The sequence below is a fragment of the Vanacampus margaritifer genome, chromosome 12 (assembly GCF_051991255.1).
Source record: "Vanacampus margaritifer isolate UIUO_Vmar chromosome 12, RoL_Vmar_1.0, whole genome shotgun sequence".
NCBI lineage: Eukaryota > Metazoa > Chordata > Actinopteri > Syngnathiformes > Syngnathidae > Vanacampus > Vanacampus margaritifer.
The window spans coordinates 9155322-9172568 of record NC_135443.1 but is presented as its reverse complement, the minus strand read 5'-3'; the positions used below and the strand labels follow the sequence as shown (position 1 = coordinate 9172568).

At 37.5% G+C, this 17247-nt stretch overlaps 1 protein-coding gene across 1 annotated transcript in view; it reads right to left on the bottom strand.

Moving 5' to 3' along the window:
- Positions 1–17247, bottom strand: part of b3gat2 (beta-1,3-glucuronyltransferase 2 (glucuronosyltransferase S)) — a 49789-nt gene that overhangs the window by 11828 nt on the left and 20714 nt on the right. Inside the window, exon 3 of the mRNA XM_077582745.1 lies at positions 8398–8542. Coding sequence (XP_077438871.1) covers positions 8398–8542 — 145 coding nt within the window. The remainder of the gene's footprint in view (positions 1–8397; positions 8543–17247) is intronic.

Genomic DNA, 17247 nt, shown 5'->3' with positions numbered 1-17247 from the left:
TGTAGCCCCACTAGTCTAAATATGGCATTCTGGTTAATATTAGGTTAGTGGAATATGAGTTAAGAAGCAAAATCCAGCAGTTTTTAATCCGTCTCAGGGAGCAGCCATTTTGCCACTTACTGTCAACTGAAGATGACATCAATGTTGCTCAGGTCTCGGGTAACAACCAATCACAGCAAAGCTTCAGAAAACAGCTGAGCTGTGATTGGTCATTGCCTGAGCAACTGTGATGTCAGCTTCAGTCGAGAGCAAGTTGCAAAATGGCCGCCCCCTGAGATGGATAAAAACGGCTGCATTTGACTTCATAACTTATATTCCACAAATGTAATATTAATCAGAATGACATATTTAGACTAGCGAGGTCACATGTAACATACTCATATTATTGTCAAGAAATGTTTAAGGTTAACTTCCACGGGAGACGGAAAGTTTTTTGTGTTGAGCGTAGCGGAACCCCGACATGATTTGGTGCTCACGAAATCAGACGTCATTATATAATTTACAATCTGACTTTTCATTCGATTCGATTCATATTGCTCTTTATGTCCTGATAGCACTTACGGCGATTTACTTATAGAAAACATGAAGGAGCGCTAAGCTAGTGCTGTTACCCCATGTCAGTACGCTCTGTTTTATTTGTCGGCCATAGTGTTGGACATCTGTGTAATCAAACAATGAGGCTCTAACTAATGTTAATCAAAATAACTTTTCCATAAAGGCAATAATAACATGGACATAAATGCCAAAGTGACAAAACGAAAGCGTTGGCGTGCTTAGCTTAGCCGAACAGAATTGCTCAGCGGGATCAGATCCTTTCAGAACCCGCGGCAGTCCTCATGCGAGGTCTATACATAATGACTGAATATTTGTTTATGCAAATGGTTAGCGGGGTAGCACGCCTTAGCAATCAAGGCTTGAGTTGAGGTAATTCACCTTGAGTAATTCAGCATCCTGACCACCTCTCATTTCCCTCTCCTCCCGTCTGAGCGGAATGTTGTTGACTGCGGCGATGTTGAATTAATGAAACGCGGGCCTCGCAGACAGCAGTCCTCGGAGATATGTGTCAGCATGCATCTCACAGAGAGAAAGTGTGGCCACGCAAATACTCTCAGCTAGCCATCCCCCCATGCCCCCCCCCCCATGGCTTTTTAGTTTTCTTAGTTTTTAAGCCGGGTCAGCTGTCTGGCCGTGTTGCCCATAAACGTCACTGAACAGAATCCTCATATCTCCACAATCATTGCTTTTTCAATATTTAACATGAGTTAATAATTTATAGTTAATAAATAAACAAAGATAGTATAGATTTGTGGCGGGGGTGGGGGCTTTACGACAAAAAGCCAGCTAACCCAAATGTTTATTAAGTTGTCAGTGCTTTATTACCATTATGGAGAAAACGTGTACGGAACCTATGCTTTGGAAAGTTTAATGAAGCAACTGAATAATTATTTGCATGTGAAGTGGTTGTAGAAAGTCAATATTACTAAAAAGGAGCTTAGCACAAATGGCAGGCCTGTCAATAAACTGCACATACAAGCTCAAGGGAAGTCATGCAGGATGGTCGGAATGATTTTTATTGGTTGTCAGTTTTTGTGGTAGCAGTGTACTTTTTTTTCTCTTTTCTTTCTGGAGAGCTCAGTATTGTTCATTCGGTAATTTTACCGATTTGACATGTCATCATCATTGCTCTCTTTTTTTTTTTTTTTTTTTTTTTTGTGGGGAGTATGTGTGTGTGCGTGCGAGTGTGTGTGTATTCATTAGTTCACCTAAAACCTATTAAAAAATCCCATACCGTTCACCAAAAACGAACACTTCCAGCCAGAGTCGTGAGGCCGTCAGGAGACCCGAGGAAGGACCAAAGAAAAGAAAGGAAAGTGAAATCCAGCACCGACCAGACACCACCCACCAGCCCACCAACCAGAGTCCTTCACCAACCTCAGAGACATCTAAATTCCAATTAGTAGCAGTGTACTTTTAGGGAAGGGCTCCATCACCAAAAACTATTGCTAGATGGTCACATGGCAGTTGTGTTGAATTATTATTATTATTGATATTAAATAAGCTATTGTGGACTGTGGGTGGCATTAGGTCTTGGCGGATCTTACTCTACTGGTGAAGTCATCCAAGACACACTATTGCTTATTTTTCAAGGTATCACATTCAAAAACGGTGAAACATAAAATATTTAATATGATTCAAATGTTACTTATTTTGAAGTCAGACCATTCATTAATTCTGTGAGCTGGGGACCATCTCAGCTCTTTTTGGTCACATCATGGAAAACCATTCACACATTTTTGATTATTCAAGTTTCCTTACACTCTCTTTTTATTCCATTCTATTTTAAAAATTTTACATCGCAGTGCTATTTTTCTTTATTGAAAACGTCATTTAAACATTTCGTTTTTTTTAGGAGGGCTGGAACAGATTGATGGCATTTCAATTACTTTCAATGGGGAAGACTGAAGTAAATTGAGGTAAAATGTGTTTTGCAACAAAATCTAAAATTAAAATCACAACATCAAGGCTTGGGATTATAATTATTTTTTCAAATTGTTAGTTGTCAGCGAGGCTATAAAAGTCCAACATATGTTAACTTTGGACATCTGAAAATGAATGTACATTAATTCTTCTTTTAGTATAAGAACTAGGGATGGGCGAATAGTCGTACCGATACCAGTAACCGGTTTTACAATCAGGGACTAGGAATGAGAAGAAAAGAACAATAGAAAATTACCATTAATTTCATTCAAAAAAATGTTTAAGTAAAAGATCTTTCTTTGAAATTACCTATCTTTGTTTTTTGGAGAAATTTTATATATAAAAAGTAGTAGTGTTATTGGTATTTGTTATCGGTATTAGTGACTACTCAAAAGTTGAGTACTTGTACTGTTATCAGTCTGGGAAAAAAAGTGGTATCTTACATCCCTAATTTTATATATTTTACATTGTAGTGTTATTTTTCTCTATTGAAAACATGTAATTAAAACATTGTTCATTTTAAGGGTCTGGAACCGATTGATGGCATTTCAATTACTTTCAATGGGGAAGATAGATTTTATCTACGGGTGAATTAAGGTGTTTTGTAAAAATAATAATAATAATGATTATGAGTTGTAAAAATAAAACATAGACTTTAAAATTTAAATAACAGATAATTATTTTTTTTGCCAAATTGTTCAGCCCTATTTAGTTGTCTTGAGGTTTTACAATCCCAACATTTGAAAAATAAATACACAAACATAATTTATGGGGTTTGTAGATAATTGCTTAGGCTTGTATCTCAAGCAGTGACAAGAAAGGTGACAGGGACACAGCACTCGACGTGTTATAGTAGACCTCACATAAACTATACTTTATCACTTCATTTGCCTACCGGAGCACTTTTTATATGTGAGAGGATGTTCTAACCGCTCGTGCATCCTCCTCGCATCCCACTGCCGCGGGAGCAGCAGCATCGAACCGACAAGGTCACTCCGGGTTAAATGCTTTCATGTCCCTTTCTCAGCGAGCTCTTCTCCAGCAGTGAGCAGCACTTGAGCGAAGGCACGGCGGCCATCTCGATGCCGGCGTGTCGCGTTTGTGTGTGTTTTGGTGTTTGCCCTGTGTGTGTGTGTGTGTGTGTGTGTGCGTGTGCACAGGTGCACCGTCGCCCTCTTTGCAGAGATGCTACTCTCATGTGCGCTTAGACAATTGCACGTTTGTCAGTTCTCTGGAACATGTACACAAGGCTGCTCGCATTAATTCATGTGCCGGCAGGCGTGTTATGATGAAATTGAGTGTGCATGCGTGTGTTCATATGCATTATATGTACACAAATGCACAAAATTGTTCCTGGCTCCATTGTGTACAGCTCAATGAGGTCACATTGTGGACGTGCAGCTTTAGTGTTATGATAACAATGCAGCACTGTGCAACACAAAACGATGAGGACGAGCACTGGCACAAACTCAGGGGTCAACAATCAGCCCATTGTCATTCCGATGAATAATCGGTTAAAAGGGAATAAAGTTTGGTCCACTGGTTCAGAACATCTTTTGTTGTTCTTGCACGATTTCATGCAAAACATGCTCAATTATGCTGCTACTGCAGTAAATCGGCGTAGTTAGTGTGAAATTGTGTAGCGCAGTGAAACATGTGAGGATGACAATTAGGTAGTGTGTGTGTGTACAGTGTCATGAAAAAGTATTTGCCAACTTCTCAAATTCTTACTTTTTATGTTGTTTTCCCACCAATGTTTAAGAGCATCACAGAGTAAGCATGAAATGCCGTTTTTAAATGGTTGTTTTATTTAGTGAGGACAAGAGAAAAAATATTCACACCTAATTGACCCTGTTTGAATATTTACTTGTTAACCCCTGGGCGTTATTATAGTTTGATTAAGTTCTTGTAATTTGTGCCAAAATCTGGCATTTCCTTTGAAGTGTGATAACTTAGTCATTTATGAATATTTTTTTCACTTTCAACCGCTCAAAATGTTCACTGGCATCAGACCTATCTATACATATATAGTTTTTTTTTTTTTTTTTTAATGCCCTCTATGGACAACAATAGCAGTATTATGCTAATAGCAAGACTAACTATGCTGTATATATATATATATATATATATAAAATAAAATAATAATTTGAATATTTCATATGACATAGTTAGAGGCTCAAACAAGTCCATAAGTCATAACAATAGAATTTTTTTATGCATGCATTTTGTATTCATTTATTAGCCTTTGGCGCCACCTAGTGGATTTTTTGTGTTAACACTCTAAACACATAAATTCCTCTATTTTCATGTTTATGACTCGTCAAAGAAGCGATTGCATCAGTAATCACGGAAAATGCATTATAACACATCAGGTTTACAGCATATCAAAAACTGTGATTTAGAATGGGAGTCAATGAGCCAAAATCGGGCATTATTACAACAACTTCGTGTGAATCTCTCCCTCCTGTTTGGTAATAATTATAAATTACGGCATGGCGCCAATTTGAACTTCTACGTTTTTAAACAATCCTGGTAAAATGTCAGGTCCCTAGTGTATTTTTTTCAAATGCTTTTTCTTTGATGAAAAACAGAAAAGCATAAAAAAGCCAGAAAATGGACAAATAACGCCCAGGGGTTTTAAAAGTGCCATGCCATAAGATTTTTGCAAGATAATTTGCGTTGCACAGTAAATTTGACTATTTAGAGTGAGACCAAATAGACTCTGTTTTAGAGTAATATTTACACTTGTAAGAGAGCAAAATAAAGAATTGGAATTTTTTTTTTTTTTTAATCCTGCTGCATCTTAGTATATCGCTCGTGTCAGCTAGAATCTTCGTAACTCCAAGACCAAAAATTGTGTTTGGTCTCCTCTTGGATATAAACAAACATTAGGAGGGGCATAGCTCAGGTGGTAGTGTGGCAGTCTCCCAAGCTGAGTTTGTTCCTCAACCCTTGAGTGACTTTTTTCTTCTTCAATTCTTTATATTGCTCTCTTCCAAGTGTAAATATTACTCTAAAATTGAGTCTATTTGGTTTCACTCTAAATAGAGTCAAATTTACTCTGCAGAATTTACTGTGTGGAATTGAGCAAGATGCTTTTTGAAGCTGTTTTCATTGGTCAAAAATAGCAATTTTCTCATTAATATTAAGAAAATATTCAATATGTAAATATGATTTGCTAGATTGGGTCTCTGTTCTCCTTAATTTGATATGGAAAATTGCTTTGATTCGATTGCATTGAATTGGCCAAATTCAATCATTCCACTTTAACATATATCAAGATTTGATAGATAGATAGATGAGATACAGCTTTGAAAGAAATGCCATATTTACATTCCTGACAAGTTTATTCAAATGTACTTTGTGGAAATTGTACACATTCCTTCCACATCACCACACGTGTCAACAAAATTAATCTGGGGCATGGTCGCGATGATTAAAGGGGTATCCAGCTGTAATCAATGGGCATATTTTGGAAATATTTCATCTGCAACGCCCACCAGCCCCACCCCATTCCCCCGTCCTCATTTTTTATTTTTATATAGGGGGAATCACAATTGGATCGAAATCGGTGGTGGTAGTTTGATGGTCTGGGGATGCTTTGCTAATTCAGGACTTGGATGACTTTCTGTGATTAATGGAACAATGATGAATATGAATTATACTCTCTGATGGAGAATGTTTGGCCATCATTTCATGGCCTCACAGCTGAAAAACATTTAGCCTCTGCAGCAAGACAATGATCAAAACACACCAGCAAGTTCACTTCTGAATGGCTTAAGATAAACAAAATGAAGGTTTTGGAGGGGCCTGGTCAAAACCCGGATTCTAATCTAATGGAAATGCTGTGGAATTAATTAAAAAGGATGTTCATGCTTGAAATCTTGCTGAATTAAAACAATTATGCAAGGATGAGAGATTTGAAAGACTCATTAGCCGTTATAGAAAAGACTTTTTTTTTTTTTTTTTTACAGGTTATTAGGTTTAGGGGGCCAAGTAACTTTGAGTAGTCCCCCAAAAAAGTAAAAATTTGAGAAGAGGGCAAAAACTGTTTTACACAGCGTCTAAGAGGGAGATTCGGCAAAAGAGACGAGCATACTGGCAGTGAATGTTGTGAAGGAGCAAGGTAATAGAATGAAAAAGTGATGCTCGCTCTTGTTACGAGGGTTTAATTAACAATAATCCCGGGGGTGGACATGTGCATATTTGAGATAATGTGAGTGCATGTTTGGTCGGCCACAGTGCACTCAGCTCTGTAGACATATGTGTTTTGAAAGCATTTGTGCAATCAACACTAATTATGCTTTTGTTCCTGGTTACTGACATCAAGTAAACGTGTGGGTGAGGTGAAATGCAGTTTTTTTTTTTTTTTTTACAGCGCAACCTCCAAGTGCAGCCTGAGGCCAGGGTGATGTCACAGTGACATTATTATCACAGGTTTTCAGCTTTGTTTTGTAATATGTGAATATACACTGCCTCTTCTAGTTGTTAAAAAAATATATATATATTTAGTATTCCCTGTGTGTAATAATTGCTTTAAATCAGCTGTAAATTATTGCTTTTATTTAACCTATATCATAAATCAATCTGTGTATGTTCATATTTCATAGTAATTAGTAATTTGGAGTAATCTTTTATTGGTGGGGTTTCTGCTCGTCATTGAAGAGAGGACGGCAGAGTTACTATGCTCAGTATAAGAAACAAAAGTTTTCTTTGATCTATGGTTAAAAAAAATATATATTTATATTATTTTTAATTTTTAAAACGCCCTTTATATTTATAAAATTTAAAAAAGATTTTTTTTAAATAAAAAAAATAAACGTCATTTAAAAATCTGATTAAAAAGAATAAAAATCAAAAATAAAAGTCAGGAAAAGTTTAAGATAAATAATAATTTTAAGGAAGGTTTCTGGTGAATATTTTTGACAATTTATTTCATCCAGGTTCTCCATAATGAGAGATACCAGCATGCTAGTATTCATAATCAGAGATGGGAAAAGTACGGATATTCTCTACTTGAGTAAAAGTACAATTACTTGTGTAAAAAAACAACTTTGGTAAAAGTAAAAGTAGTCACTCAAATAATTATTCAAGCATGTCCATATTGCAGAGCAAAAAGAGGTGATACCAGAATAGTTAGTTATGTACTGATTTCTCCAAAAAAAGTTGATTAAATTGAAAGTGCTAACTAATTTCATATAGTCACAAATATAGTAAAGCAGTTCTTGAATGAAAAATAGACCATCCTGGCAAAATAGTTCCTTTAATACTAAGCACTGAAGAAAAACACGCCTTGTGATGAATTGTTTCAAATTATTTTGAGGAAGAAGACAAGCAAACTATTTATTCATCTTGCATACACAATTAGTTTTCCGTCAGTAATGATTAATGTAGTAGGATATGTCTGTTGAATATCCATAACTTCCTTGATATTTCAAGCTAAACAAGTCATGGTACACTTAAAAAACTGTTGGGTCAAAAATAACCCAACCATGGGTCAAAAATGGACCCCAATTTTGAGTCAAGAAAAGGGTCTTGTAGCGTAAAACAACTCATAAATATTGGTCAGATCCTTTCGTTGGGTCAAAAAATTGTTTCATTTTGTATAAAACAACCCAGAAAGTTGACAAAGTGGATCGGTCCTTTTTTGATCCATAATTGGGTTACTTTTGACCCAACAGTTTTTAGAGTGTAAATTAAATAGTCTGATCATTTTAATGTGCTCACGCACAATACACAACTCTGAGCGTTACCAAATTAGCACAGATGCTAGTGCTATGCTAATACAACATTTTATTGGTCAACCAACCCTAATGGTATTTCTAATGAAGCTTTTAAATTAGGGCAGATTAAAAAAAAATACTAACATTGGTATTTATTAGACAACATAGAGAGAGTAAAAATACAATTGCTTCTTACCTGCCATGTCAATTGCAAATGTACGGTCAGGTCTCCAGCCAGAGTACCAGCCCACGACTCTGCCCCCTGACACTAGAGGGCGCTCATATGCTCTGCCACCTGCAAACCCTACTGGCCACACAGACACACCTCGAGTGTTCCGCATCTAGAAAAAAGAAAGAAAAAAAACGTGACGAATATGATAGCATAGCATAGCATAGCATAGCATAGCAACTTAAAGCACACACGCAACAAAAAAGATGGATATACACAAACATTTAGTCAGTCCATACAAAACTCACGCTACCTTCATCTAACACACTCACAGCTTGTAGTCCATCCTACTGTGACTGTGTGAGTGAGTTTGTGTGTCTTATTCTATTTTCTAACCCTGGCCACCCACTGCTACTTGCTCACGCTTCGCATTATTTGTGCCATTGTTCCATCTTTGAAAGCGAGAAAAAATATATCCACCTTGGCTACAGGGTGCAACGATAATACAGTCATGCAAGACACAAATGAAGACTTGTAGTTTTTCCTCTACTTCTCCAAATGTCATTTTTAGTCTCGATAGCATTGTTGTGTTCAAATATCCATTTGGTAGTAAATACAGACTTCAGATGGGAGTGACATTAAGCACTTGAAGCTGCATCTTTTTTTTTATTATTATTAAATGTTCACTATTGCCACTTATTGTGCTCACAAGTCAAAGCAAAAAAAAAAATCATATAAAATCAGCAAAATGATGACTCACATCTCGCAAAAACTCACGAGCTGGCTCACACGTACAATGTCTCAAACTCAAGAACTATCTATTCACCAAATGGTGATGAAAACATAACCTCTCCTCGCGCTCTTACCTCAGTAATTATGAAGCTCGGCTTCACTTTGCCCTTTTCTTCTCCTTAATTTGTATTTGCTCTTTTCTACTATTTCGCTCTCCACCATAACAGCCTCCAGCCCCCCCCCCCCCCCCCCCCCCGAGCCACAGCGATGGCAAATGCTTTGAAGCTCTTTCCCTCTTCTTGCTGACCCCCCCTACCCCCCCCCCCCGAGTTCAACCTTATCAGACTTAAACCTTCTCCGCTGCTTTCTCTGTAGCTGCTGCCCGGCCGCCCTCTCTCAGGTCATTCTCAAAAGACTCCAGCTCTTTCACCTTGTGGAATCAAGGATGAAAAAGAAGGCTTGGAAAGAGAAGAGAGGCTGACGCTCATTCGCCGATCATCCTGGAGCATGGTTGTTATTTGGCTTAGTGGCGGAGGTCCTGGTTTGACTGCTGATAAGCGACTACTTTGAATACATTACTTCAAAGCACGGTCTACTTTGGCATGTTGGAATTCAGCAATTCAGCATGAGTGGTTAGCAGTTAAAGTATAATATGGTTTGTCAAGAAAAAGTTCTTTGGTCCTTCCTCGGGTCTCCTGACGGCCTCACGACTCTCGCTGGAAGTGTTCAGTTTAGGTGAACGGTATGGGATTTTTTAATAGGTTTTAGGTGAACTAATTAATACACACACACTCGCGCGCACGCACACACATAATCACCCACATACAAAAAAAAAAAAAGAGAGAGCAATGATGATGACATGTCAAATCGGTAAAGTTACCAAATGAACAATACTGAACTCTCCAGAGAAAAAAAGAGAAAAAACAAATAAATAAGAAAAGTTTTTTTTTTTGTTTTGTTTTGTTTTTTACACAAGCAGAGCTCGCTGGACCTCGCTTGCTTCTTCTTGGCCTTATGGAGGCGGAGCCGTGACAATAGCGTCATTGAAAGGCAAATCTGCATGTTCTACTCTGCTTGTCCTTATTAGGGCTGGCGTCGATCCAAACTGACGAGCCCGGGTACCCACTGAACTGGAACATGCAAATAGACAAACAACCATTTAGTGGACAACATACAAACTCCACACAGGCAGTCTCGAGAATACAGTTGTTTTTTTTTCAGTTTTGCAAAGCAACCGAATTCAGTTTAGTTTCACCTTATAGACAACATTTGCTGTTGCATTGTTGAAAGTGGTGATTGGTTACTGGTTTGTTTCGCCCCACTATTGGGCACCCCACTAGATACATTCCTGCCTATTGTAAAAAAAAAAAAAAAAAAAAAGGTCAACAGTGGGAATGAACAGAACACACACTTTCTTGCACAAAGCTCCTTCTTATGCTCAACAGTCATGTCAAGATGACAGCATGAAATATTCATGCGGCTGTCTTTTGTTTAGTCTGCTCCACTTTGAATTTAATGATGTGATACGAGGTCACACTATTTACTATCTCGCTGCAGCTCAAACATCCTGCAGTTAGGGCTCAAAAGAATGCCTTGTACTTGTAGGAAGCGCACAATTAGTTCTGAAGTCCTCTGCAACGAGAGCAATGTCACACCACCGACATGCTTTGCACATCCCCGCCGTCCTGTAAAGGTGACATTATTTGGCAAAATGGGCGGATAGCTGTGAACTGAGAGTACTTCAACAGATGGTGCATTATTTTTCACTCTGGCAACAGCTTTACACACACTACCATCTGCACATTACTGCTGTCACGGAGATATTTTACTACGCAAACTTCAACTTAAGCCTGTGTTTATACAAATAGGGTTAGCTTGCGCATATACTTCATGCTGTTATATGTGCAGCGTGGCTGTTTAATAGGAAATTCATCAAAGGATATTACTGGCACAAAACGATGGCGATAATGGAGAAATAGTAAGACACTGACCAAACTTAGCAACGGGAAAAGACAGAATTTGTAACTGGATGAACATTGAGAGCAAACATTTTGAAACCATTTTGGAGTAATTTTGCCCCTAAAACACTTTAACCCTGGAGAACCCACGAGGTCAAATTTGGCCCCTATAAATTCTGCTACTTTTTTTTTTTTTTTTTACAAATTTAACTTCAAAAGTCCAGAGTGCCACTTCTGACCCCTGCATGGGGCCATCTAGTGGAGGAATATTGCACTTACATGAGCCAGAGTGGTGGTGACAAGATGGCCGGCAACATGCTGTTTTGTTGAGCTGGAAATCAATCCAAACAAAACCATCTTCTCAGCAAACCATCAGATGGTAAAATTGTGTTTTTTTGTTGTTAATCTATTTCATATCATGTTGCACAATGCCTAGGAGTATGCTTTATATATATATATATTTTGATAAATTAGCAACTCTGAGCTAGTTAAAAAAAGGGTTAAAATTGAAAAAAACATATATTTGGTGTTCAGTGAACTTATAGCAGTCATTTAATGTATAATTCATAATTTTCCAAAGAAGAAAAGGGTTCTTGGGTTCTCCAGGGTTAAAGTAATCAAAAATGTAATGTTTAATTTAAAGCACGATTCATGATTCTTCACACAATGCTCCGGTCAAATTCACTTAATTACTCGCCATCTGTGTTTTGAAACAAAGCGATTTTAATCTGTAATGGCATTTATGCAGTTCGAATCATGTTTGAGTGGACAGTTTTCTTTTACGGCGTCATAAATGCTGCTGACTGTGAGGACTGAAACATTGCACAGTGCATTTCTGCAGCCACGTAGAAATTCTTCAAACTAACAATGAAATGATTGAAAAGGACACGGCACATGCTAACAGAGTTCTGACAGTCCAAAAAAACACACAATGGGACTTTTAATCTTGGCGTTTCAGACCTCTGAAAGACACATAAAGAGCTAATTATAATGTCTTTGCTACACTTACAAATACACACAAAAACTCTATTGTCCTGTAATTTATTTTTTTGAAAAGGAATCATTTTTGGTTTTTCAATATGCTCTCAGAAATCGACTGGAAGCAAACCGCTGATCAACAAATTAAATTTTACCCGCCCATAAAAATAGAAACTTTTTTTTTTTAAATCAGCACCTCATAAATGACTGTTTGATTTGTTTATGATGTATTTGAACAGTTTTCATCTGAAGTGCTTGTGTGGTGAGATGTGCGCGAGCAACTGTTTTCTGAGGGCTATTGAAGACTTCCGTACAATTGTATAGAGAGCAGTAAATCCAGACTCAATCTGAGAACACAAACATCTCTGAGGAGGCAAGAAAGCGGGAACTCTCATCACGTTTGTCATCAACAACAAACTCGCAGGCTTCAAGGACAGCAAGTCGAGAATGCAGGAAGGAACTCAACCAAACTTCATTCTAGCTTGAGATGAAAACTCAGGGTCTTCTCATTATTTTTTCTTGGCATCGACTATAAAATGTGTGATCATTTGTTAAGTTACTTCTGGTGAGCAACACATTTATTTTCTATCAATTAGTTATGCGAAGCTTTTGTCCCGAGAACTCCCACATCAGAGTAGCAAACAGAGTCGGAATGTGGCAACAGACAAAGCAAACAAATAACCTAACAAAAACTGAACAGGAGAAGGGAAGTAATGCTGCATTCGAGGAAAGTTGAAAGTCGGACTTTTCCGACTTCAAACCAGGAAGTGTGTACGGGAACGCCTCCTTAGACCCCTTAGGAAACACACACCGTGAATGAATGGTAAAACACAATTTACTCGAGTATAAAATTAGATAGCTCTCCTCATAATATATTATATTGATATTCAACATGGCTCCATGTAACACAACATACTTGCACGAAATTATACGGTGAACTACTGAACTGTATGGAATGCTTATGAAAAAAGACAAATGCACAAATGAAGCAAAATTGCGAGAAGGCAAGTTTGCTGGAGGTCAAAATTAAAAAACTATCACTATCCGCCATTTCTGTTGTTTACTTTCGCCTCCAACGCTTTCAGTTCGGAACTGGGAGAAGCCAATGGGGGATAAACCCGACTTCTGACCTTCCTCGAAAGCAGCATAAATACAAGCAAAGTAACGAGACCACATGAAACACGTGGACACGACACATGTGGCTGTGAGAGCTGATTGGTAGACAAAGGATGGGGGTTGGCAAGAACAGGTGGACACAAAACCATAACGAGACAAACACGAAACAAAACCAAATACAACCAAGACTTGAACATAAATCATAACAGTTTTTTTTTCTCTGGAGAGCTCAGTATTGTTCATTCGGTAATTTTACCGATTTGACATGTCATCATCATTGCTCTCCTTTATTTATTATTTTTTTTTAATTTTTTTAAATTTTGTACGTGGGTGAGAATGTGCGAGTGTGTGTTTATTCATTAGTTCACCTAAAACCTATTAAAAAATCCCATACCGTTCACCTAAACCGAACACTTCCAGCCAGAGTCGTGAGCCCAGAGGAAGGACCAAAGTAAATCATAAATCATAACAGTTGATGCCAATAGCGGAGTTTATGCTGTTGTTTTGGCGTATTTCTGCCAATTTTTAATTTGGTACCAGTTTCCCCGGCATTTAATCAGCTGATTATAACAAAAATCACTATCTTTTGGCGGCAATATTTTATAGTCTTACAGTTTACATGTGCGCATGTCAGTAGCATGGGCGATACTTGCTGCCACAAACAAAATAATGTGGATTCACAAAATAAGTTATGTCAGTGTATATTGATCTGCCAAGGACACAGACTCAAAAGGAGACTCATATCTGTTAGGCGTTACCATTGACAAAAATGGAATGACCCTCCCATGCTAGTTGTCATGGCCCTGTTGTTGTGTGCTACTAAATCCTTGTGACGTTTCAGCTGTCAGCCAGTGGTACATTGTACACTTTAGGGCATCATCACATGCCGGATTCAGTTGTTGTCAGTTGTGAGATTACAAGGCAACCATTGAAGTGATGGCTACATTTTAAATCTTATGGAATCACAGATGTCAGGAAAATAAATGTGTCATGTTTATCGAATTGCACTATCAGACAAAACAGCATTGGGAAAACACCTGTCAGGTTTTTGGAATTGTAGCATTAGCTATCAAAAAAAAACGGCCTTGGATAAAACGACCCCTGATAAAACTTTAAAAGGCCTTGGCGGTTGAAAGTATAATTCTATCGACTTCATTTATCGGATGTTTGATACAATAATCCCGAAATATTGTCATGTGGTAAAGATGACTTTTTTTCTTCCTGATCTGCTCGGAAATGTTTCACATATTCAATAGTAAAAAATGATGTATTGAATCTCAACACTGAAAACTGCCGATTCATATTTGAAACAGAGCGATCATGAAACCAACTGAAATTAGGAACGAAACTCATTTTTAAACCGAGGATTGCCAATTCCCACATATATGGCGATAAACTGCATTTAAAAACATCAGTCTTTGTGGGAATAAAATCTAGTCCACTGAGCGTTTGTGGCATGTGTACTTGTAAAATACAACCGTTAAATACAGCACGGGCAATTATGTCCATCAATTTAAATGGAAGTTTTAAACAGATGGGAACTAAATATATTACTGTATTACAAAAGATGTGAATTTTGGTTAGCTAACAGGAGATAGGTTACTTCAATTACTCTCGTTATATTTATAGCGTCATAATAGAACTGAATGAATGAAATTGCTCATACTTTATGACCACTTGGTCTACTTGCACTTTTGAGAGCTGACAACAGCACAGCCTCTCTGATCTGTGTTTTAACATCACTGATGAATCTGTAAAGGTTTCTGCTAAACATCAATTTCGCTTTTACAGCTGGGAGCCTGCGGCAAACAATCTGATGTGTATTAAAAAAAAATTCTCAGTAGCTCCCATCTCATTATCACTTCACCTGAGGGCAAATCATTCATCTTTCTTGCACATTAAATGACAAGCAGTGACTTGTGACAAATGACGCCGGCCGAGTCCGTAAACACATGTGACACACAGGTAACAAAAGAAGGTACCGAATAACATTCATTGGACCCGCAACCGGGACACGTCTGGGAGCAGTTCAGGTGCATCAGATAATCACATCTGACTTCTTGCCAGCAAACAAAGACTGTAGGTGAGAAATAAATTGTGCATACTCTTACTTAGGCTGTCTATGAAATCAAATCCATCAATTCCTTCCTTCCTACCCTGAAGAGAAGAGCCTTCCTTGTGTTGTTTGTGCACCGTAATGGTTTGGATGTGATTTTAATCATGTGTATTTTTATCTTTGTGTTATTAATATGCATGGAAGAGGCAGTCAGAGGACTGAGTGGGGAAGAACTGAGCCAGGAGAAAATGAATGAATCAAATTAAGTGGTGCTGAGGATGAGCTATGAAACCGGGACGCAATGGTGCATTATATGCGTAAAGGTTGAATGCCTCATGCGTTTATGCGTTGAAACAAAATAGATGAAGGTGATTTCATACTGTGTGCTCCGACTGGGCGTGCTTCATAAAGTGAAAGCGCCATTTAAAATGTGATTTTGTGAGGAAATCAGCAGTTTTTTTTTTTTTAAAGAATGCATTTCAATGACTCCAAATAGTCTTGATTAGTGTATGATGTTCATAGGCGGTGTTACACATACAGTATCTGACAAAAGTGAACGCACCCCTCACATTTCTGATTTAATTATATCTTTTAACTCATTCACTGCCATTGACGGCTATAGACGTCAAAAATTCATTTGAACTATTTATTAGTTTCACTTTTTTTTCCACTTTTGTTGAGTATGAAAACCTAGAACAATTTTCTACTGTACATTTAGAACAGATATAAAATTTGTGATTAATTGTGAGTTAACTAGTGAAGTCATGTGATTAATTACAAATAAACATTTTAATTGCCTGATGCCCCTAATAAAAAAGAAAAAGAAAATATTATTAAAAAATAGGGGTGTCAGACGATTACATTTTTTAATTGCAATTAATCACATGACTTTACTAGTTAACTCGCGATTAATCACAAATGTTCTATCTGTTCTAAATGTACAATAAAAAAAATTCTAGCATACTCATACTCTTGTTAAACTAATAAATAGTTAAAACGTCTATAGCCGTCAATGGCAGTGAATGAATGTAAAAGATATAATTAATCAGAAATGTGAGGGGTGCACTCACTTTTGTCGGATACTGTATGTGAAACACCGCCTATGAACATCATACACTAATCAAGACTATTTGGAGTCATTGAAATGCATTCTTTAAAAAAAAAATCTTCTTTCAGAAAAAAACCTGCTGATTTCCTCACAAAATCAAATTTAGTTCAAATGAATTTTTGACGACTATAGCCGTCAATGGCAGTGAATGAGTTAATCGGACAACGCTGAACAAATGACACTTTGTGACACTAAATGGAAATGACTAATTGTGCTCCATTTTGACATTTTCACTAAGGGGTGTACTCAATTTTGTTGCCAGGGGTTTAGCTATTAATGGCTGTATTTTGAGGGAACAATATTTTTTGCTGTATAAGCTACTTTAGTGTTGTCCCATGAAAATATATAATTAATCAGAAATGTGAGGTGTGCGCTCACTTTTGTGGGATACTATAACTGAATGGCCGCATGTACCACAATTCATTTGCATAAGAACAATGATGAATGTGGATTAACTTGGCAGTTTTTACGCAGCTGTTTCTCTGCAGTATTCCTGCTGCATTTTTATTTTATTTTTTTTACCATTCTGTCGAAACTACACAGATGGAAAGTAAATGTTATGCTGATAATCCAGCAGTGGAGGTAGCGACCATGCCAAATTGATGTCAGGGACAGGCAGAGCAGTTTGGCAGCTCATTCTTTGTGTCAGCTTTGTGATGCAGCACATAAGCACAGCTACGTTGTAGAACACGCGGTTGAGGATTGCATGCCGGCTCCACAATCTCGCTCACCATTTTTAATTTCAGGGTTAATATCCTCGCTGGCCACAACATCTAGCAACAACAGCACAAGTTTTTGTCATGATTACAGCAACATGTTTGTTTTTGTCCAGCCAGCCATTTACTTTCTGTTTTGCTTATCGTAGGGTCACAACCAAAGATGCCATACATTTTAACTATTTAAATATATGCCTCCTTTGCATTAATGGA